The sequence below is a fragment of the Leptonotus elevatus genome, chromosome 1 (genome assembly GCF_054856555.1).
Source record: "Leptonotus elevatus isolate MCC_2025b chromosome 1, RoL_Lele_1.0, whole genome shotgun sequence".
Classification (NCBI taxonomy): domain Eukaryota; kingdom Metazoa; phylum Chordata; class Actinopteri; order Syngnathiformes; family Syngnathidae; genus Leptonotus; species Leptonotus elevatus.
Window position 1 is genome coordinate 549407 of NC_141239.1, and position 22996 is coordinate 572402.

General features: G+C 45.6%; 2 protein-coding genes across 7 annotated transcripts in view; one reads left to right on the forward strand and one right to left on the reverse strand.

Moving 5' to 3' along the window:
• The window catches only part of best4 (bestrophin 4), a 43283-nt gene that overhangs the window by 10876 nt on the left and 9411 nt on the right, over positions 1 to 22996 (forward strand). For 2 of the 6 annotated variants that reach the window (XM_086074555.1, XM_086074580.1), the window contains exons 3-4: positions 16710 to 16854; positions 17010 to 17120. Coding sequence is in view for 1 of the 6 variants with exons in the window: in XM_086074538.1 (XP_085930664.1) it covers positions 19822 to 19855 (34 nt within the window). In the remaining 5 variants the exon portion in view is untranslated. Of the gene's footprint in view, positions 1 to 16687; positions 17121 to 19713; positions 19856 to 22996 lie in introns of those variants that run through there. The other 4 variants (XM_086074546.1, XM_086074562.1, XM_086074572.1 and 1 more) reach the window with 3 other exon arrangements.
• On the reverse strand, positions 1340 to 16743 carry LOC147180226 (uncharacterized). Its single transcript, XM_086074512.1, has 4 exons — positions 16657 to 16743; positions 9081 to 12287; positions 7213 to 7314; positions 1340 to 1967 (listed from the first exon to the last, which is right to left on the reverse strand). The coding sequence occupies exons 2-4, from the start codon at positions 12250 to 12252 to the stop codon at positions 1957 to 1959; spliced, it is 3285 nt and encodes a 1094-aa protein (XP_085930638.1). The 5' UTR covers positions 12253 to 12287; positions 16657 to 16743; the 3' UTR covers positions 1340 to 1956.

Consider the following 22996-nt stretch of genomic DNA (forward strand, 5'->3'; position numbering starts at 1 on the left):
CTTCACGCTCGTGAAGACTTTATTGGTGCGCTCACACGTTCACACTCTGGTGGCGGGAAGCGACTTAAGTCGGCCCTTCGCCGACCACCGCCAAAACATTGGCACCTTTCAGACGCTCGTGGCACCGGAGGCGATTATTGGGCGTCAAGTGCCTTGCCCGATGACACGCCGGCACATGACTTGGAGGAGAGCGCGGATCCAACAGTCGACCTCGCGGTTAGCGGGCGACCGCGTCTCTCCGACCGGAGCCACGCAAGCAACAACGTGTTGATTTCTTCACGCGTTTTCTCAAACCGGTCGACGTCAGTGAAGTTGACGGGACGAAAGCATGTCCCGTGCTTTCCTAAAACTCGGCACTCTTCTGGCTCAGAATCCCAAATCCTCAGATCCCAACTTTGCGTGTGTTCCTGTTCTTCCTGTCCCTGTTGTTTTTGTGCTTGTTTTTCTCCGTGTACCTGTTCCTGTTCCTGATGTTTCTCCTGTTGCTTTTCTGGATCCGGTTCTTGTTGATGTTCTTCTTCTGGTTGTTGTTGGCGCTGGCGTCCCCGATGGCGCTCCCGCCCTCGTCCCCGTTCTGGCCGGACGTGTTGCGGTTGGCGTCCTGCGCGTGGCGCGGTCTGGGCCGGCACGGCTGGCGCCGCCCGGCGGTGACACTTGAGTGGCACAAACAAGCACACAATGAATTCACTTTTTTTTTTAATGACATCTGAAAAAATGATTTATGATGACGATGGCGAGCTTGTTACCTTGTTGGAAGTGGAGGAGAATAAAGAAACAAACACGAGTCGAAGCTCTGCCCAGCATTCCGATTCTGATGACGTCACAATGTGGACTGATATTTATATAATATGTACTTTAAAATAATGCCAATGGTGGAAACTCATTGGCAAAAATATTAAAAAGGACGCCTATTTTTGAGGGTCTTATCATCGCACCTGCCATCATTTTTTATTTTTTTTCATATGTGAAGGTTTATTACGCCATTTTAAAAGAAATTCTGCTTCCAATGTGCCACCACCCCAACGTGCCGGTACCCCAAAGTGGGCCGGGCCGCGAGGGCCCTTTATGGCTGCCAGCAGCTCTAGTTATTATTATTATTATTATTACCTCAAGCACCGGAACAGTCCTTTTGTTCCATAACAATGAAAATGTGATTTTCAAGACGAAACAATGCATTTTCAAAGCAATCACCAGTGGAAGAATTTGACCAAACTTTGCCAACTATTTGCACACTAATAAGCAGCACTCGTATTTTGCCACCTGTGTGTACATACATTTCGCCATTGCGTCTATTTTTTCAAATCGAAATCATCTCCATCATCTTTTCTCTTTTTTGAAACTCTTTGTCCATTAACTCACAATGTTCGATTTCCTAAAATCCGCCATGTTGTCACGGGTCTCCATTTTTTTGGATGCACGGTGATCTCATCCAAAAGTGACATAATGCTGGTCATCGTTCATGTTTACTTTCTTATATTCCAGCGCGATGATGAAACCAGAGCTGTCCAAGCCTTTTCTGTTGCAATAAAAAAAAAAAAAGTCGTCGACGGAAATGACCGTCATTGGCATGACTCGTTAGGATTCTTGTTTTTATGTCCATTCCCGTCAAAAACGTCCTTGACTGCAATTGCATCCTCGGGAGGGTTCTTGATGACGTCATTTCCTGTCAACGGTGCTCAAAGAGTGATTGTGGTTTTGTCAAGGAGAATCCCTTTGACACAATGATGGACACGATGATGACGAACGAGAGCGGAAACAAAAGCCGCAGCACGACGGAAGAATGCGTGAGGTCAAACAATTCCAAGATTGATGAAAAAATGGACTTTAATTCAAAGGAAATAATCTTCAAAGAGAAAAACTTCCAACATGCTCGAGCGGAGGAATGTCAGCATTTGCTTTATTTTGTCGTCTTCACGGGACAAAAAAAAAAATTTGCCGGCTGCTGCTCGGATGGCGTCAAATCGAGCCTGCGGACAAAACAAAAACAAATTGTGATGACGACGGCGGGTTAAATATGGAAAGCTTGAAAACAAATGTGACAAAAAGGTCCTCGTGTATCAAAAAAAATGAAATCAAAATTGGGTTATTAATATATTCAAATTCTACACTTCATTGCCTTAAGAATGATATACGTAGCGATAATTGATGTTGTCTTTTGGACCAATTAGTCATTTGATGGAAGTCGCCATTTCCCCAACCGCTTAAAGGGGAACGAATACAATCCAAATTCTGGTTTATTTATTCATAATCTGAAGTCGCCGCATTCAAAGTTTGTGCTTCTTTGTATCACTAAAATAATTTAAAATCCACTCGGACACAAGCACGATTGAGACTGAACTCGATTTTCGATTTATTCACTTCGGTCGCACATACAGAATCACAACGCCGTCTACCGAACTATCATACGGTGAAAAAAAATAAAAATAAAAGTGAACTAACGGAAACAAGAAAGGGACAATTTAACGAGGTAGAAAGGAAAGGTTTGACTTGCCAAATATGTGAAATGTTGGAAATGGAAGTTGCACCAGCGACATGCCAAAGACTTCTTAAATTCCAAATGATTTAAAGAATTAATAACTAATAATGAAAATTTGGTCAGGCTGGCAAGCCGAGTTCTTCCAGGCAAAACACGTCATCGTCGCACATCTCGACGAATCCTGCGGCGCGACGTCATTTCGTTCTTTGCGGAGTAACTAAAAACTCTCTCGAGGTTGACGTTCTTTTCCAAACACAAACAAAAACATACAACATTCAGTCGTGCGAACGTTCACTTGAATGTGATGAATTCGTTTTTTTTAGGTGAAAATGTGTCAGATTGCTTTGTGGGTCATCGGCGTTCCACGAGAGGGCAGTTTCGACCGTCCCCACTTGAGGGCGCTGTGGTCACATGTAACTTTCAAGAACGCTGGACTGCGACCATCGGGGTTCACTTGAACATCTGCTATGGTTTAGCGGTCGTGTTAACCCCCCCCCCCCCCCCAACTCGACAGGGGAGAGGACGGAGCCCCCGATAAGACACTTTGGTACAATAAACTCGTGGTTCTGGCGGGTGAAAAGTAAACATGAACATTCTGGGGACATGGCCGACGGTTGACCTCAAAAGGGTAGAAGTCACAGGGTGAAACAGGAGGGAGGGGGGGGTGCGGGGGGGGGGGCTTATCTCTCAGCTCAACCCCCCCAGGTTTCACCTCGCACATATTTCCAAGAGTGAAACGTGTGATGAAAGGAGAACAAAAATAAATACAATTGAGGGTGACTGGCAATTTTCCTTGCATGGACGTTCCTCAAAAATAGACAAAGCGACAGCAGTTTTTGAGAAAAACGGGTTTCGAGTTTTGCAACGTGCATCTTTCAAATGTCCATCGCAACCAGTAGCTTCGGAAAAAGATATGAACCTGACATTTTCAGGAGCCGTTAAAAATATCAGCGGGAAGTCGTTTCCAATGGCAGGTAAAGGCCATCGTCCGACATTTGAACCCTTTGGCAAGTTTTGCAAGTTTGACCTCAACAAAAGAAATCAGCCTCAACTTTGAAGATCACGTTCAGCTCACAATTCATTTCTGAGGCATCGGACAAAAATGCGGTTCTTGAATTGGTCGTCCTTGTGGAATTTCCTGGTTTAAATGAAGTCACAATAGTGGCAAATTCGATTTCATCATTTTGTGTCAATTAAAACGTTCTTTTATTTTGCCATTTGGTCTGTGACAAGTTTATGGATGTCGTCACCTAAAGAATATGAAAATGTTTTGATGCTTCAACAGTTGTTAAAAAATAAAATATATATATGTTGTTTTTTCCCCCCTCAACGCAATTGTGACGAAGCGCCAGCGACTCCGCCGAAACGGTTCCGCACAAATCCCTCCCGTATTTGGACGCTCCCACGACGTGCTCACCCGCCGCCCGCACTCCCGCCTTCTTCTCCGTTGTTGGCCGACGCCCAACGCGCGACACGCAGCGCAAAACGCTCACCTGCGTTCTGCCGAGTCGTTGGACATCGAACACAAGAGCCAACGGAAGCGCTTCCCGATTCGCGCTTAAATCGTGCTTTTTTATTTTTTTTTCTTATAAAGAGCTCAGTATTGTTCAATCGGAAATGTCATCATCATTGCTCTTTATTTATTTATTTATTTTTTAAATTATTATTTTTTTTTTGTGTGTGTGTGTGTGTGGGTGAGTATGTGCGTGCGTGCGTGTGTGCGTGTATTTGTTAGCTCGTCGTGCTTTCGTGCTTTTTGACGTGTCACATGACTTCGGACGATAGCACAAAAGTAGTTTGGTTTATTTTGTAATGACTTTGTGGGAGAATCGGTTACTGGTTGCGAATGGAGGATTTTTGTTACGGTTAATATACGTTGCAGGTATGATTTATTTACCTGCTTTAGTTATTCTTGGTCCCTTTTTGTATTATACCCCATCATTGGCTAAATGCTTTTCCCGGGGGGCGGGGCTAAGGCGTGTTTTGAGGGATCTGATTTCATTTGTAAAGAGTGCTCAGCCAAATGGGACGGTAACCATAGCAACTTGGAAACATGACAAATGGAGCTTGGAAATATTGTTTTTGCACTTTCATCTTTTTCACATTTTGATGCTGAGTTGGTGGAAATAAAATCTGACGTTTTTCGACGGCGCCGTCATTTTCCCCCTTTTTTTTAAATGAACCCGTGACGGTAATACGTTGGAGCACAAGTCAGTCCAAATATGCGCTGCGTGCATTTTGGGGCGGGCTGCAAGGAGACTCGCTTTGGAATGACCATCGCGTTAATAATAATAATAATAATAATAATAATAATACATGGCATTTATAGAGCGCTTTTCTAGACACTCAAAGACGCTTCACGATGGAACGGAGACATTATTCGTGCACATCGACACCGCGGTGGCGGGAAGGCAGGCTGACGCGAGGACGCGTGGCTGCCGGCGTGCGCCTACGGCCCCTCCCACCACCGCCAGGCATTGGCGCCTTCCATACGCCGGTGTGAGGAGCAACACATCGGCGTGCCAAGTGCCTTGCTCAAGGACCCGCCGACAGATAATGGGGATCGAACGGCCGGCCTTCTGGTTACTGGGCGACCATCTCGACACCCCGAGCCACGCCCACCACGCCGTATATTCTATTTATATTTCATTGCAATTTCATCCCACTTAAAAGAGCATCAGATTTTGTGGTGATTTTCTGCGACTCAATGCAGATGTTTCATTCGTGACGCGTCGGCGAGGAATGCAACGATGATAATTTCGGGATATTAAAACTGCCGCAATATTGTCGTCGTCGTATTAAATATCGGCGATATTAAAAGCGGCACATCCGTAACCTCGCCATTCCTTCGAGGGATTTCCTCACGTTCTCAATCTGGTGCTTCACGAGGCAGGCCTGTTCGGGAAAGGCGGGGCTTGCTGTACAATACTTCCAGCTGATTGGATGATGCGGCATCGTTGCGCATTTCTTTTGACCAATCAAGGTAACGGATGAAAATGCCGAAACAACGCCTGATTGGTCCGATGGAAAAAAAACAGCGGCTGCAAACGTATCAGCGAGAACGGTACAAGATGTGAACTCACAAATATCGGCAGAATTCATTTTGCTGGCAAGGTTAGCGCATCTGTTCAAAAAGTCACGTTGATGTCCACTTCCTCTAATGGCTCGTTTTTAAGTGCAGTTGAATTTTCACCAGGCATGTTTTGGTCCACGCTAATGGTTAACGTAATATGCTTGTGAATCGAGTCAATATGTGGACAAAGTCAACGTCTGCGAGCATCGGCAAATAAGTGCCTCAATAATAAGACTTAATAGAAATTGGAGGTTGTTTATATGCATTGCTGTTATGTACAAAAACAACCGGTTTTTAGTATGAGCTTTTTTTTCCTTCTTTTTTACAAATTTGTAACTTTTTGGGGGGTATTTAGTAGTTTTTAGTATATATATATATATATACTAAAAACTACTAAATACCCCCCAAAAATACTAAAAACTACTAAATACCCCCCAAAAAGTTACAAATTTGTAAAAAAAAATAAAAAAAAAAAAAAAAAATATATATATATATATATATATATATATATATATATATTTAGTATTTTATATTTTTAGTATTTTTTTTGCGATTTTTTTTTTTGGTACAATATCGTGATAATTATCGTATCATTTCATGATGTAGTAATTTAATTTACAATACATGAATAGATCGGCCTACATGATCCCATACACGGCATTTGACAAGTTTGCCACTTGTCCGAGTGTGTGGCGTTATGGCGTTACATGATGGCTGTATTTGGACTTTTATAGGTTGCTATGTCCATTTAGGTGTTCGTGTCACACGAGGAACTCGGTCCTTCGGGCAGGTTTCCGACATGCGTCGCTAACTAAAGTCGGCTAAAAACACGTTGGCAAACGATGCACTTGTCCTAATAATTGCGTATTTTCTAGAGATAGACGATATGCTTTTTTCAGGGCCGATACCGATTATCGGTAGTCAGGGAGGCCGATAACCGATATACATTTGCAGAAAGAAAAAAAAAGTTGGTGTCAACATTTTTAATAATAAAATAAGAATAAAAACTCCAGCACTTGACTGCTTAAATGCCTTCAAGCACATGTTTATGAAACAGCTTTTGTGATTTGCAACATCAGCTCCCATGCCAAGTCCAAAATAGCCACTAATTCGCGGGCTAACTGTTATTCGAACCATTCACCCACACGCTAACCCCAGGATAACTCCCAAATAGCCGCTAAAAGGTAGCCTGCGGCTCAGCTAATAGCCGTTAATCCGCGAGCTAGCCGTTAGCATGCGGGCTATTAGTCGCTTATTGCTGCTTTTGGGCTGTTAGCGCTGCACGAGCAACCAATCAGAGGGTGCTGTGGGCGGGCCAATGCTGCAGGGAGTCAACAGCCGCTGACTCAGAGCAGACGGACGAGAAAAGCGGCCATTGGAGCAAAAATAACAGTTTTTAATATATCGACCATCAAAGCAAAACTAAAATAAAATGCTGAATATTGGCGCCGATGATCTGCCGGGCCGATTATCGGTCTATCCCTAGTATTTTCATACATTTCAACTACAATTTTAACTTTTGTGCAGCTGGGAAATGAAAATGGAGACCTCAAGGAGGCCATTTTTGGAGAAATCTCAAAATTGCCATGATGGACCTCCCACTCTATTTTGCTCAATATGCGACTTGTGGACCAATTTGCCGGAGCGGGTCACACATCGTTACCCGTTGCGATGGTGGCTGCTGTTGTTCCAGGCAACGTTCCCATGGCAACCAAGCGAAGGTGGTGGTCCCACGGCGGTCTTTCGGTCGTCCGGTGAAGTTTGTCTGGTGGCAAAAAGAAGGACAACATTAGAACATCGGGAGGAGGCCGAAGATGCATTTGTTAAGTTTGCATTTGGGTAAATGGGCTGCTTTTTTTATAGCGCTTTTATCGACACCAAATGCTGCCCAAAGTGCTTTACAATGTCTCACACACACACACACACACACATTAATGGGCAACGGCTGCCACGCAGAGCGCTGCCAGGTCCACTGGGAGCAAATCGGGTTCAGTGTCTTGCTCAAGGACACTTGGACATCGGATCGAACCCACAACCTTAGGGATGGGGAAACGACCACTGAGCCATGCCGGCCATTTTCTGCTCTGCCAGTTTGAAACAATGTTGTGTTTTTGAGTCAATTTCAAATATGAAATATGTTTCATATTTACGACCCCGAATCTTTCCATGTGCGGGAAAGCAGACGGCTGTCAAGCGATTTGAACCCGCGATCTGCGACAGAACCGAGCGGAGCCAATCAAGGGAGCCGCCTTGCTGACCGACAAGGAGGCGGCACTCAATTAAACACAACGTGTCGTCGTGCCCGGCAACTATCGGCGCATACCCGGAGAAGCGTCTGCTGGTCTTGGTGACGGTGAGATCACGAGCAGGCGTGTGAGAGTTCTGCCTCGGAGGACTGGATTCTAGACTTGTTATTCGGAGTTGAGATTGTCCGAGCAAAAACAAAAATGACCTTTTTCTTTTCTTTTTTTTTTACCCCACCCCCCCAAAGTGTGTTATGTGCCCTATATGTCTATAAAAGTGTATTGTGCAAACCTAGTGTAGTGAGTTAAGAGGAGTGACCAGCGGGGCCCTCCCCAACCGGGCGGGGGCAGGAGGCGCACCGGCCCACCAAGCCCCCACCCACTCCACCAGGACCCCGGCGGGCATATGGGACCCGTCCGGCGGGGCGATAGGGCTCGCCCCCCGGATACTGGGTCCCGCCCGAGGTGCCAGGACGCCCACTGGAGCGGGGCGGGCACGACATCAAACCCCAGCCACCCCCGCCGGCCCCCGTAGCACCGAGACCCGGGCCATGGATGGAGCCCCCGGCCCAGGGGAGGGGAAGGAAGGCGTACCGGGGAGGGGGAAGGGAGGAGGGAAGGGGACGACAAGAAGGGCAGGGGGCAGCGGCAGGGACGCAGAGAGAGGGGGAGAGGAGGAGGAAGGGTGACGAGGGAGAAGGGACAGGGAGGCGGAGGACGGGCGGGGAGAGGCGAGGAGGGAGAGGCAGCAAGGGGGAGGAAGGGGGAGGTGAGAGGGAACCACCGGGCACCCCGGCGGCCCACAGGCCCCGAACCATTTTTTTGTTTTAATGTTGGGTCTGTATTAAAAAACAAATCTCCTTAGCTTTGAAAAATCCTGTATGTGTGTGCGTGCACCAGGCCTTAGACTTGAACCACATAACTTGGCACGTCTCACCTGTTTCTTCTTTTCCCAACCATTTGTTACAGAAACTTTTTTTTTTTTTTGCTAACTGGTCAAACGTGAACATCATTTGAGAAAACAATACACAAACTGGTTTGGGACCAGTAAATGTGCGAGCACGTCTAACTCGCACAAGTATCGCTACTGAGAGCAAAGTAACTAACGTATGTATAAAAATGTGTTGCGCCAGAGCAAGACTGAATGACTTGACGAAGGAAAAAAAAAAAGGACGCTGCGACTTGCTCGAAACATGAACGCTAAAAAGTCCTGCAAATGACTTACTTAGGACCGCCTCCATGTTTTATTGTTCAACGGCGCTGGCTTTGAACGTTCCCCTCAACTTACCGCAATAATACTCATTGGCGGTCTTCAGCAGAACATCAGCAGCTTGTTTGAGGGCCCCGGCATCCTTCTTGGGTCCGTCCAGTCTGGACTTTCTTTTGTTCAGGGTCAAGGACACTCTGCCGTTGTCTTTCCTGAATACCAAGGTGGGCAAAGGCGGCTCTTTCCGGGCCATGTCCGCGTAAGACTTCTTGTGGAATTTGACTTTGGTTTTGGTTTTGCCGTCTATCCTGGCCGGAGGTTGACGCCACTCTTGGTAGATCCTCTGCTTGATGGAACTTCTGCCTTTGGGCCTCACGCTGAGGATCTGCGGCGCGTGATGTGCCGCGGCGTGGTTGCGCTTGCGTGCGGCCGAACCGAAGAGCGCCAGCTGCACCGGCAGCTTGCGCTTTGGCCGCAGAACTTCTTTGCTAATCGGCCGTTTGCTTCCATCCTGGCGGCCGCGCTTGATTTTCAACTTCCTCAGGCAGGGAACGCTGATGCCGGACTGCTTGCTTTTCTTGTACTTTTTCTTCAGGGCCTCGGAACATTCGTTGGCAAGACAGAGCGGCTTCTGGTCTTGGCGTAGTTTAGAGGAGATCGCTTCCACATGACGCCGACTATCCTGTAATGTCCGCATTTTAGGTGGAGGAGAAACTTTGGATGGCAAAATTAAGACTGGCTGGGAGACATTTTCCATCTCTTGGACATATTTCTGTAGTGAGACAATTGCCGTCTCTTGGTTGCCATCTTTTTGGGTCACCTTTCCCGTCTCGTGGTCATCCAGTTGGGCAACATTTGAAATGACTTGCTCATCTTCTTGGGCAACTTTTATCGACCGTTGGTCATCTTTTTGGGAGACGTTAACCAACTCTCTGTCATCTTCTTCTTGGTAGACATTTGCCATCTCTTGCTCCTCTTCCTGTTGGATAACATTTCCCGGCTCTTGGTCATCTGGTGCGGCACAATTTCCCATCTCTTGATCATCCTTTTGTTGCGTCCGCGGAGGAGCATCCTCGCATCGATCGGAATCCCTGGACTGGTTGTCGACATCCCCGCTGAGGGAGAAGTCAATATCTGCCCACCTGATTCCCTCGGCTGCGTCTTGGTTTTCGAAAAGAACTGAACCAGAATGGATGTCATTCCAGCGTTCAAAGAAAGACTCCAACTCGGTGCCAAACTGGTCCATCGTCTCTCGTTTGTCGTGACCTTTGTCGACGCTAGTTTCAGTCTCGGCGGAGCCTTTCGGGTTCTCCTTGGTAGGAGCTGCTTCTGTGTGATGTACACTGTCGTGGACGGCTTTGGCCTGGTCTACGGGCAGAACTGTAATGACGAACGAATACACGTCATCTGGATCTTCACTGGGAGGCACAAATGCAACCGAGTCCAACTCTGGCCCTTGTGCATGTTGCACTTTTTGTTCTCTTTCTTCTTTCTGTTCTTGTGGCTCTTCTTCCAAGGAGGTGGCTTCGGTCTCTGGTGAAGGAGCCTCAGCTGCCACGCCTGCAGAGGGCGAATGTGGACCTGGAAGTCGTGTGTGATGCAGTAAGTTCCTCTCCGGGCCAAACTCTTTATCGATGTCATCAAGCTGTGGGTTGATGTTCCGCCAGAATGACGAGTACGGTGGTTCGGAGTAGACCTCGCCATCTTGAAGCACCTGAAGGCCGCTGAGGTTCAAGTCGCACGTGGCTTCTGACAGCACCGCAGAGTCCAGACTCAAGTGCTCATTGCAAAATGTAAAAGCCTCAATTTTGACGTTTTCGTACAAACCCACCCTGAAGATGTCCAGCAGTTTTGTTGGATCTTTCCAGAACATGGAGATGACATTTTCCCAATTAAACAGGACTGAAGACCCGGGAGACTTCATCTGGGCTTGATGGGTGTTCCTGACAAGTACCGCTAAGTCTTCTTGAGTCCACTTTCGCGTTAAGAGAGACTTGAGTTGAACAGTGTCTGGCCGCTCACTTTGGTCCACTTCTCGGCTTTCAGGCTCTTCCGGCTGGAAAGATTGAGGAACATTGTGTTGCTGCTGTTTCCTAATCGCTGTCTGACCCCTTGCGTCACCTGCACATGGGTCCTTGCGGCCAGTGCAACTTTGACCAGAAGGACCACGTGCAGCTGCCAGAAGCCGGCCAGGGAGCTCTGGACTTCCCTCCGCCACAGGTGGCATGATGGCCACCGTGGGCTGAGCTGAGCAACTCGGTGATGAGGGGGCGGTGGAGAGGGGTTCAAGTGCTTCAAGATTTTGTGGCTGCGGAATATCTTCTGTTGGCGTCTGGTGCTGGGAGTGGCTTCCGTTGTCCGGATTGCTTAGATGTGTCGAGTCTCCGGGAGCATGCGCTGCTTCCGGAATTGCGGCACAGACGGTCTGAAGTTGTTCCGGTGCCCATGCCGTGTGAAGTGATGAATACGGAAAGTGTTGAGGGATTCGCTTCCTGTTTGGCATCCTCTCTGGCAACCAAACTTGCGTACTCGTTGGCGCCCTCTCTGGCATTCTTGTTTGTGTCCTCTCTGGGATCCTAATTTGCGTACTCGTTGGCGCCCTCTCTGGCATTCTTGCTTCTGCCCTTGCTTGCGTCTCTATTGATTGAGTGCCAAGTCTTGAAATCTGCCATTGTGTTTCTTGGAAAACGTGTCTGGCTTGAAACTCCAAAGCGTTCTGCAATCTGGACCTTGTGTCTGGTTGTTGCAAATGAGTCTGATTGGTGTTGGCACCAGGAATACTCAGCCCGCTTGTGATGTGGCTGTGTGAATATGGTGGTGGTGGTGGTGATGACTTCTGGTAGAATCTACTCGTGTACTTGTGGTGCTCAGGTACAACATAGTGGCCGTGAACCGCTCCTGATGGCCCCCACGCTGTAGAGGAAGGGTTTTGGTAGGCCGCAATGTCTCTCTGAGTGCAGGTAGAGGCTCCCGTGTTCCACGCAGACGATTTCTGGCCCATGTTGTAATTACAAACTCTTGAGGAGACGGACTGATGTCCATAGTTTCCACCTTGTGGAACAGCGGAGAAGCTGGCCTGAGAGACACGCGACACATTCTGGTAGCATATGCCGTCTTGACCGGGAAATGACGTTGGCCAATTGGTACCGCCGCCTGTCTGGTACTGGGACAGGTTCTTTGCGCTGGGATGGTTCCACATTCTGTCTGCTGAGGCTTCCCACGCGGGCGCGCCCATCTGCGCACATGCCTGCATCGTGTCCCCAGCTGAGCTGAATGGAGGCAAGGTCCCTGAAAGAGGTCCAAACAGGTGACACAATCAGTGAGGATAGGAACATTCCATCATTTCATCTTCTTCTGATCAACGATTTTGGGTCTCTGACGACACAACTGAGCACCCGTCAAAAGGTCCAAAACACGCAAACACTACATCATTTTATTCTTTTCCATCTTCTTCCTCAGTTTATTTGATTGATTGAATTTTGCCTCAAGGTGGACACTTTGGAGTGCCCATCAGAGGTCCAAACGTGGCAAACTATCAGCACTCTCAGTGGAGGAACATTCCATCATGTCGTTTGTTGAAGAAAATAATCTTTTTCTTCGCGTGTTCGTTTTCTTTCGGGTAGTGAGAATGTTGGTTATCCGAAAACAGGCTGGAGATCGGCGAACAGTTCCTTCGAAGGTTTGATTTTTACAGAATTCCAATCAGTGTAACGAGTCGACAGTGACAAACTGTTTGTAGACGATGAGGATGCGGAACATTTGGACGGCTTTGTAACGGAACGGACGACCAATAATTAATATTGATCCCCAAAGTTATTACGACTGCGCTCCAGTTTTGAAGGTAAATATATTTGAAGTTACATACCCGCAGATGCGACATCTGCTTGTAGATTTAAAAAAATATATATATTGAAGGTTTATAATAATAATCTTAGGTTTGTGTGAACGCCGCAGGTGTAAGCTGTGAAATGTTCATTTGAATTCTGTTTCAGGAGTTGAGATATCAATTCTTTTGAATATTGTTGAATTTCCAAGAAAACTTCAGGTTTTCGGGGGTGACTTCATTTTTAGAGGCATGTTTGCGAAGCGCTTTAGACCTTAATGGGTTAAAGCCGTTACAACAAAACACGTGGACAACACCGAGGAAGGAAGTCTGAAGGTCGCTTCTTCCTAAAAAGGACAAACAAAACGCTGGGAAGCAAACTCAGAAGAACATCAGTGAGTGAGCAGCAACATTAAGATAAGAAAGAATTTGTTCATTAAAAAAAGGCAGCCGGCTGTGAAAAAGATTCACTTGAAAGTAACAACTTCCACAAAACATCAACACTTGCTTGGTGGTTTCCGGGGGAAAAAATTCGGACTCAAAAAGAATGCTACAAAACAATCAATCAATCAGATATCACAATTTGGGCACGATTCCGCCATGCCTCGGGAATTGCTAACTTATACAAAACCCAAAAGGACCTCAGGAGGGCCCGAGGGTCGCCAGCAGACCGGCAGACCGGCGGACCGGCAGGTCTGGCAGACCGGCGGACCGGCGGACCGGCAGGTCTGGCAGACCGGCAGACCGGCGGACCGGCAGACCGGCGGACCGGCAGACCGGCGGACCGGCAGGTCTGGCAGACCGGCAGACCGGCGGACCGGCACCTCACCAACAAGCAAACTTAGAAGACAAACAACAGACCAAACGCTGAGAAGCAAACTCATCAGCGAGCGTTCCAAAATCCGCCAAAAAGAGGGAGGGGTCAAAAATGTGGCGAGGGAGGGCTGATGGTCCAAGAAGCCATTTCTGCCAAAAGTGGGAACGCTCTCTCCAAACAGACAAGGATGTTTTGAAATTGTCTGCTGGGGCCTCCAAAGACGTCCTCGTTCCGCAGGACGCGACAGCCAAAACACCAGCAGCTGTTTTGCCACAAGACCTCGGATTGGCTCGCTGGGACGCACAAGCATCCTTTGACTTATGGACGACCTAAACCGCCATACAATAAATTCATTCATAAATACGGGTGGAAATAAAAAGCAATATTAAAAAAATAGGACGACCTGTTTTTAGCAAAGCGAACCGTCATCTGAGCGCACGTGATGTCATCTTCGGTCGACAGCAAGTCACCAAATGTCTTTTTAAACGTGAGCACAATAATTCTAGACAAAATAGGATCTTCTTACTGCTGAAAATGGTTCGATGAATCCTGCGTCCCTTTAACAGTAATGGTTGAACACGTTTCAACTGATTTGCATCCCAATTAAAACAAGTGGAAATTTGTGGCGGGATCGAACTCGGCTTTTCATTTGTCAACGACGTACGTGATGTATCGTTCCTCACGAGCAAACCTTGTGCAAAATGACCACATTGAAGGCTGATCGAAACGATATTGTTTACATTACGTCTGTAAAAATTTGAGAAATGATTTTTTGGACATATCGTTTTTATCTTTAGATAAAATATTTGTTGAATTAATTCATGATTAAATTAAATAGTCCAAAAATGTCAGAATCCAATTTTTTGTCAGAAAAAGAGATGAAATGGAGATGAAAAAGTCTAAACAAAAAAAAAGGAAGAGGAAAAGTAGAAAATGACCCTGAAATGAATGAATTTGCCGAAAATGTGAAAGAATTGAATCAAAAAAGCAGAAGGAAAAACGTTCTAAAAATAACCATAAAATGTCCATAAACAAATGAAGAAATCCCCAAAATTACCATAAGTCAGAAAATTGAGAGCAAAAAAGGCAGAAAAAAAGTCCAAATTTGTCATAAAATGTCCAAAAATGCAAGACAAAAAATGACCACAAAATCTCCATAAAATTTGACAGCAAGGCAGAAAAGTCATGACAATAAATAAATAAAATGGAAGACAAAAGTTAGAAGAAAATGAATCTCAATCTCTACATATTTTTATTTTTATGGCGCAGCTCAGTTTCCTTCATCACAATCCGAAAAAAGTTTTGCGGCCACACCCACATTTTTGGTGGTTTATTTGGCCTAAAATGGCTCCTTTATGGATCTTTTGATAGGAAAGCTTGCTGACCCGTTCTCGTAGACCAACCACAGACTTGTATCGGACTGGCCTGTCAATAGGACCTTCACGGCTGAAGCCAGAGGGCAGCCATCTTGCGTTGCCACAGTAACGTAAAAAAAAAACGGCAACAAAATCAATGTATTCAAGTTAGGCGGCCTTCGTGATTGGCACTGTAAGATGGCCGCCGGTGGCTTGACTCCTCCCAATGGCGACTACGTGGCATTGACAGTCCTGAAATGATGAAATCCCGTGGGATGAACTTAGTGAGGACTGAAGACGATCCCGTCCACAGTCCAGCGCCTCCCATGACCTCGATGAGGTCCAAACAAAACATAAAATCCAAGTAAAAGCAGCTTTTTGTCACGTCAGCGGTGGAAGCGCAACTCGATGGCGGCTCTATTTAGCGACGGTGGCGACCATTTGTTTTGTCTTTTCTAAAACTCTAAAAACACTTGCTGGTGTCAGCCAAAGCAAAGACAAAAAAAACAACGGGAAGTGAGCGTGGGAACGTTTTCAAAGCAGCTGGCGGAGACGCGACCGTGAAGTCAAGGTCGGAGATGCTCGCCGTTCCAACAAAACACGTGGACAACACCGAGGAAGGAAGTCTGAAGGTCGCTTCTTCCTAAAAAGGACAAACAAAATGTGAATTTTCACTCCCGACCGCCGCCGCCGCCGCCGCCTTCTCATCTCATCTGCTCAGAGGGGAGCGAGCGTCTGCCACCCCCAACAAAGTTGCATGGGGGCCAAAAAGCACAGCTGTGGCCGAGTGAGCAGCAACATTAAGATAAGAAAGAATTTGTTCATTAAAAAAAGATTCACTTGAAAGTAACAACTTCCACAAAACATCAAAAAGAATGCTACAAAACAATCAATCAATCAGATATCACAATTTGGGCACGATTCCGCCATGCCTCGGGAATTGCTAACTTATGTCAAAACCCAAAAGGACCTCAGGTGGGAAGTTGCACATGTTGACAAATACTGTCATGTACCATCAACATGGAACATTTAACCTGCAGTAGATTGAAATTCAAAGCAATACCTAATTAATATTAGTGGCAATGATAATAAACGGAAGAAAATTGAGTCAGTTGCATTCATATTTTTAAAAGAACGTTAACCCTGCATGAATGAAAATGATTTTGGTTTGTGCAACAAAAAATCATGAATGTTGCAACTGCAAGTCACTTGCGTGAATTATTTTTAACACCATCGAAGCAGTCATGAAATGAAGAAAATGTTGCATTTGAACCTTGGAAATGATCAGCATCTTCAATGACGACGACTGTGACCTCATTGAGGACTTGAAAATGTCTTCCGCCGTGCAATGCACATTTTGCATTTTCAATTGACTTGATCTAATGTTTGCAAGTCCAGCAAGTCTGCAAGAAGTGCAGAGCAGAATTTCGACTTGACGTTCTCACGGCAAAATAACGCGAGGTGGCGGCAAGGCAAAATAACAGCTGCGTATTTGAGAGGAAAAGCTACTTTCCACAAGACGTGCACCGCATTTTGGCTTTCGTGCATTTTCAAGAAGGCCTTCTGTTATTTTTAATTTTTCCATGTTCAAGTTAACGCGATGGCATCAACGACAAATAAAACTGCGTCGGAGAAGCAAACCGCACGTGCACGCGCACTTACGCGACAATGAAAGCTTCCTCTTCTGCTTGCTTTTCTTTTCTTGTCCTTCGCAGTCCGCGAAATGAAGAAACTTGGCCGGTAAGCGCTCAAGGCGGTGACGTCACGGGGCGGGGGCGTGGCCAGGCGCTGACCAGCTCTGTGCTGGTCAAAGTGAAAACGCAACAAAACCGACCAACTAAATGAAAGGAAACTATGGAGGTAAATATGGTGCAAAACTAACTTGTACCTGTAGGAAAAAAAATGTGTATCTGTAAAAACAAATTTGCACCTGTACAAAAAAAAATTTGTACCTGTAGAAAAAAGTGTAAATTTGTATCTGTAAAAGTTGTGATTTGTCATTTTTGGAACGAGAGGACGTCGCAGGCGTGAACATTTCAACATGGTTCAATATCCGAACAGCTTAAACGTTGGTTGACACGCAGAGCACTCCAAGTGGGCAGAAAGAAAGACGTTTTAGTATGAAGGTAAGATTTATTGTACGAACGTAGCTCGTAATCCGGTGCTAGCTAGCTAGCTAGCTAGCTAGCTCATCTCATGTTGTCGTCACGAAAACTGAACACATTGAAGTCGCCATTTTTATTTCAAGATTTGAAGCCTACCACTGTGAACATACGATCAATAGCTTGTACCTGTAAAAAAAAAAATAATAATCTAAAAATACTAAGTTATAATAAAATGAAAACAAAACGTTTTTACTGCGAGTGGCTCTTTAAGCCGCTACAGGTATTTGAACCTCAACCCTTCATCCTCTGTATTGAATCATTTTATTTTGAATATTACAATTTCTTGACAAATGTCAGTATTTTTGCAATGTATGCTTTGCAAACAGTTAAAAAAAAAAAAAGAGGCTCTGACACTCTTAAACATACACATTTGCCTTCAACACTGAAGCAAAATAAAAAAATAATGCGAATGGATATGTTTATGAAGCACTATTTCTGATATTAAGATGTGACAAAATCTTTGTTTTTGTCAAGCTAACAAGATCAATTTGAACCGATTACGTATCATGTCAGTGGCTGTGTTTCGATAATGACCGTCTTTGTCTTCCGCGTGTTCGTTTTACAATATTCTTATACTATCTCGAAGGGCGGTACCATCAAACCCTTACCCCCCCCCCCCCCCCGCCCCGCCCCCAGCCAAGACAGACTTTTACAGCATTCAATAAACATTGACAGAAGTGCCCTTTGATGTGGAAATTTAGCAGCTCTCAGACCCGACGTCACCTAGCGTAAGATAAGACTGACAAAGAAATCATAAGAACGCGTTGGCTTCGACCCGACAAATGGCCCATTGTTGTGAAAAGAGAGGAAGCCCTTCAGACATTGCGTCACCTGGAGACATTATTCAAACACTCACCAAGCTTTACTGAGGAAATCGAAACCGTTAAAATTAAATCTTGGGCAGAAGATCTCAACAGAAGCTATGATTATTTTTCATTGTATGAAAATGCTGAGCCGAGCGTTCTGTTCGCACAAACGCCAGCATGCAGTCAATCAAAGCTACTTCTTGATCCATCGCTCGACGGTGGCACGTGGTGAGACATCGAACCCGCTTCAAAGTCCAACGCATGACAATCCTTGATGCACTGGTTACGCCCGCTACATTCACATCAGCAGAAGATCTGCGAAATAATTTTTTAAAATCCGAGCCCTGTTTTGGATTTCGTGCTTAAGCAATAGTAAAAAATGACAATTAAAAAAACTGTAATCAATTGTGTACATTTGTGCAACCACATTATTTATTTTTCTTTTTTTTATAAAAATCAATTGTGTTGTGTCACATTAATGGTGGATAAAAAAAGAAAGAAAAAGATTTACATCGGTCTCATTTTTTTATATCACAAAAAACAACATTTGAACAGAGGTGTCGATTCAGATCCACTGAATCCAATTTGATGAACTCATCTATAGACTCTTGAACCCCCCCCCCCCCCCCCCCCCATTGAAAATATGCTGCTGCAGTAGCTGTCACCATTTATAGCACATGAGTGACATCTAGTGGTTAACATAGTTTTATCTCCAAATCCACGGGGGGGAAAATGCAACTGCTTGCAAATATCCATCCAAGCATTTCTAATGCACTCGTCCTTGTTCAGAGCAGATGAAGGAGCCTATCCTAGCTGACTTTCACCATCCTTTCGGGGTTTCGTCAAAATGGGGACTTTGAAGGGTCGGTGGATAGTTGGGGTGTTGGCAAAAATCCATTCGGCAATATATCGCGATATGACGCGATTCTCCAATCGATTCGATATGCGGCCGAATCGATTTTTAAACATCATTTTTTAATGGGAATATCCAACAAAACGTCTTACTTAGGTTTAGGATTCACACGTTAAGCATGGAAGAATGTTATATTAATGGAACATTAAGCCGTAATATTTGATTTCAGTGCTGTTCAAACATGAAACAGACTTCAACCTGTTTGTTAAATGCAGCGGCTCACTTAGAAGCCTGAATTTTCAGATCAATCAATAAATTTTCATACAAATCTTACAGTTTACATGTACAAGTTTACTGATTAGTATTTTCTAAATTTGAGTTTTAAAAAAAAATTCGCAATAATCGATTTATAGATTCGCATCGGGATGAGTCGGTATTGAGTCGAATCGTGATACGAATCGAATCGCCAGGCAATTCACACCCCGAGTGGATCGGCTTTCATACAGAACTCGATTTTCACAACTTCTTGTGCCCTTCAAAAATGAATTGTTGGCAAAGCTGTAGCTAAAATCTCCTTAATTAGATATCAGCTTAAATAATAATAATAATTATTATTATGAATATAAATAAATAAATGGTCAAAAACAAGGTCAGAGGAAAATCCAAAATGCTGACTTTGACTTGACGGTCATATAAAGACAGCAACGTCATCCATCCCTGAAAAGAAGTCTTAAGTTGTAATCATTTCCACTGGGGACGTTCCCTACGCAAGGTATTCCGGAGCACCGGAATCTGAATAGCGAACACTCGAGAACAGGGTTCGGGAAGCCCCGTCCTCGAGAGCGAGCATTCACTGACGTCGAGGGATTGCGAGTCCGCGCCTCGCGGCGGTCAACTTCCCGGCGGACTCAGCTGTGTTTCTATTCTCTCCGAATGTTCTTTTGAAATTGATGAACGTCGTCACGCTCGGCTTCCTCTAACGTTGCTTGTGTAAGCAGGACGCATGCGGAAGATTTCGCTCAACACTCCTTGCAGCGGTACGCGCTAAAACCTTTGATTCGTGGTATCGATTGGATAACAAACATTGGAGCTAGCGACGAGCGCTAGCATGTTACAACAAAAACAACAGCAACATTGTTAATTCGTCACTTATTTTCATAGACTTTAACAACAATTTCAACTTCTGGGCTGCTGGAAAGGCAAAAAAGAGACCTTAAGGAAGGTATTGGGCGAGATCTCAAAATCGAACATCTTCACCACCAGATCTATTTTTAGCCAGAGCGAGCGGCTCACATAACATACATCACGATCGCATTGAAAGCATTTTTACCATCTTACCTTCATCAAAAGGGTCAGAACACGCTTTGAACGTCTCCTCCAAAACATGCAGGACACAGGCCCTCGAGGGCCGGACTTTGGCACCGCTGCTTTAGAGGCTTCCTTCCTCCAACACACCTGAATCAAATGGTTATCAGGTTTCTGCAGAACTTGTTGATGAGCCGATACTTTGAATCAGGCGTGTTGGAGCAGGGAAACCTCTAAAACGGGCTTCCCCGATCCTGGTCCTCAACGACCGGAGTTCTGCAGTTTTTAGCTGTTTCCATCCTCCAAGACAACTGATTCGAAAGATCAGGATGGTTGTCAGGGTTATATGAATCAGGTGTGTTGGAGCAGGGAAACCTCTAAAACGGGCTTCCCCGATCCTGGTCCTCAAGGACCGGAGTTCTGCAGTTTTTAGCTGTTTCCATCCTCCAAGACAACTGATTCGAAAGATCAGGATGGTTGTCAGGGTTATATGAATCAGGTGTGTTGGAGGAGGGAAACCTCTAAAACGGGCTTCCCCGATCCTGGTCCTCAAGGACCGGAGTTCTGCAGTTTTTAGCTGTTTTAATCGTCCAACACACCTGATTCAAAAGATCAGGATGGTTATCAGGGTTATATGAATCAGGTGTGTTGGAGGAGGGAAACCTCTAAAACGGGCTTCCCTGATCCTGGTCCTCAAGGACCGGAGTTCTGCAGTTTTTAGCTGTTTCCATCATCCAACACACCTGATTCGAAAGATCAGGATGGTTGTCAGGCTTCTGCAAAGCTTGCTGATGAGCTTGTTATGTGAATCAGGTGTGTTGGAGGAGGGAAACCTCTAAAACGGGCTTCCCCGATCCTGGTCCTCAAGGACCGGAGTTCTGCAGTTTTTAGCTGTTTCAATCCTCCAACACACCTGATTCGAAAGATCAGGATGGTTGTCAGGCTTCTGCAAAGCTTGCTGATGAGCTTGTTATATGAACCAGGTGTGTTGGAGGAGGGAAACATCTAAGGCCCAGTCCAAAGCCAGTTTCAATGTATCCTCACAAGTTTCTTACCATTTAGGCCATTCGTCCACACGATGGCGCCGTTTGGGAGCTTGAAACCGATCACTTTTGAAAGCGGGCTCCAGAGTGGAAAGATTTCAAAACGCGTCCGTCTGGACGCCATATGCGCAGGATAGTCCTCCAGTGATGACGTCGTGGTCGCAGCTCGATGACGACGCGTTGTCGCAGATTGATGACGTATGCGCCAATTCTCGCGAACCGTCAGTCTGTCAACAACAATGGCGGACAGCCGTGTCGTCGTCGTTTTGCGCAGCCTCGGCCTCTTTAGCTTGCTTAGCTGTTATGTGTTGTATTTGAATGACCCGCCATTGTCACGTCTCCTGTTCGTCTTCTTCATGTTCTTTCGATACATGCAAAGCCATGTTTTGTTCTGTAGATTGCAAAAAAGTTAGAAAGTCGCTGATTCTTCTTCTACGCTTTCCGTTAACTCCCCGTGGCTGCGCTACAGCGCCACTCCTGACTTGGCATAGACATTACAGCCGTTAAACGTCTTGAAACGCTTCCGTGTGGACGAGATTTGTTTGAGGAACCAAACAAATCTTCCGTCTGGACGGGGTCGAAAACCTGCCAGACCAGGATTGGGCAAGCCTTCTCTAAAACATGCAGGACTGTGGCGCTCGAGGATCGCAGTCCTCAAACCCTTGAGGGCCTCCGTCCTGCCTGTTTCCGAGGTTTCACCCCCCCAACGCACCAAAGTCCAATCATCGGGACGCTTGTCAGTTTTTCTGCGTAGCTTGCCGATGATCCGATCCTTTGAATCAATAGTTAACCTGGAAATGGTGAAAAGGAGAAGTTGGCGTTAATGGCGTCAACGGCGTGACGTCCAAAAGGAGCATAAAAGCAAAGCACGGAAGATTTACAACGTCAGTGAACGTAGCCATGTGAAGAACAAACAAATGAGCGTCGAACGGCGTTGGCTGACAAATGAGCGAGAAGCGAGCGCTGCGACCTGCCGTTCTTCTTTGCGCTGCTCTTATCTCACCCGTCGACAATGCGACCAATCATTCCAAAACGCGTCCACGTCAGTTTGTGCGCGCGGGGGTCCGCAACCGCTGGCCTGCCAACAGGCACAGACACGCAATCCGTTTCTTATGCGATCGCGCGTCGGAACCGCCAACCTTCGTCATCAACAAATGAAAAATCTAGACCACCCTAAAATAATTTCAGTGACATCCAGAGAGTGTATACGATACTATATACGTAGATTAGGTGCATTTTTTTTCCAAATAAATCGATAGTAAAAATGTCAACCTTTTAAATCATAGGTGTCAAACTCACGGCCTGGGGGCCAAATCCAACCCGCCGCAAAATGTGCATCGACGTGTTTCTTCGTAAAAAAAACAAAATGGCAAATTGTCTTTGCTTTTTAAAAACATATGTCAGTCATTTTTTGTGACTAATAATAATCATGTTTTTACTGGCCTTTTATTTCAAAACGACGGTAGCAATTGATTGTGTTTGTGTAATATGAGGCCGCCATACATTTTTTTTGGCCCTCCTTAAAACCTTCAAGAGGAAGAAAGCCTTCAACATTTCTTGACATGATGTCATGTGTGACCTCGCTCGTCTCGATATGACATTCTGACGAATATTATATTTGTGGAATGTGAGTTAAGCAGCAAAGTCCAGCCATTTTGATCCATCTCAGGGGGCGGCCATTTTGCCACTTGCTGTCGACTAAAGATGACATCACAGTTGTTCGGGGCTCAGGCAACGACCAATCACAGCTCACCTGTTTTCTGAAGCTGAGCTGTGATTGGCTGTTACCTGAGACCTGAGCATCTGTGATGTCATCTTTAGTCGACAGCG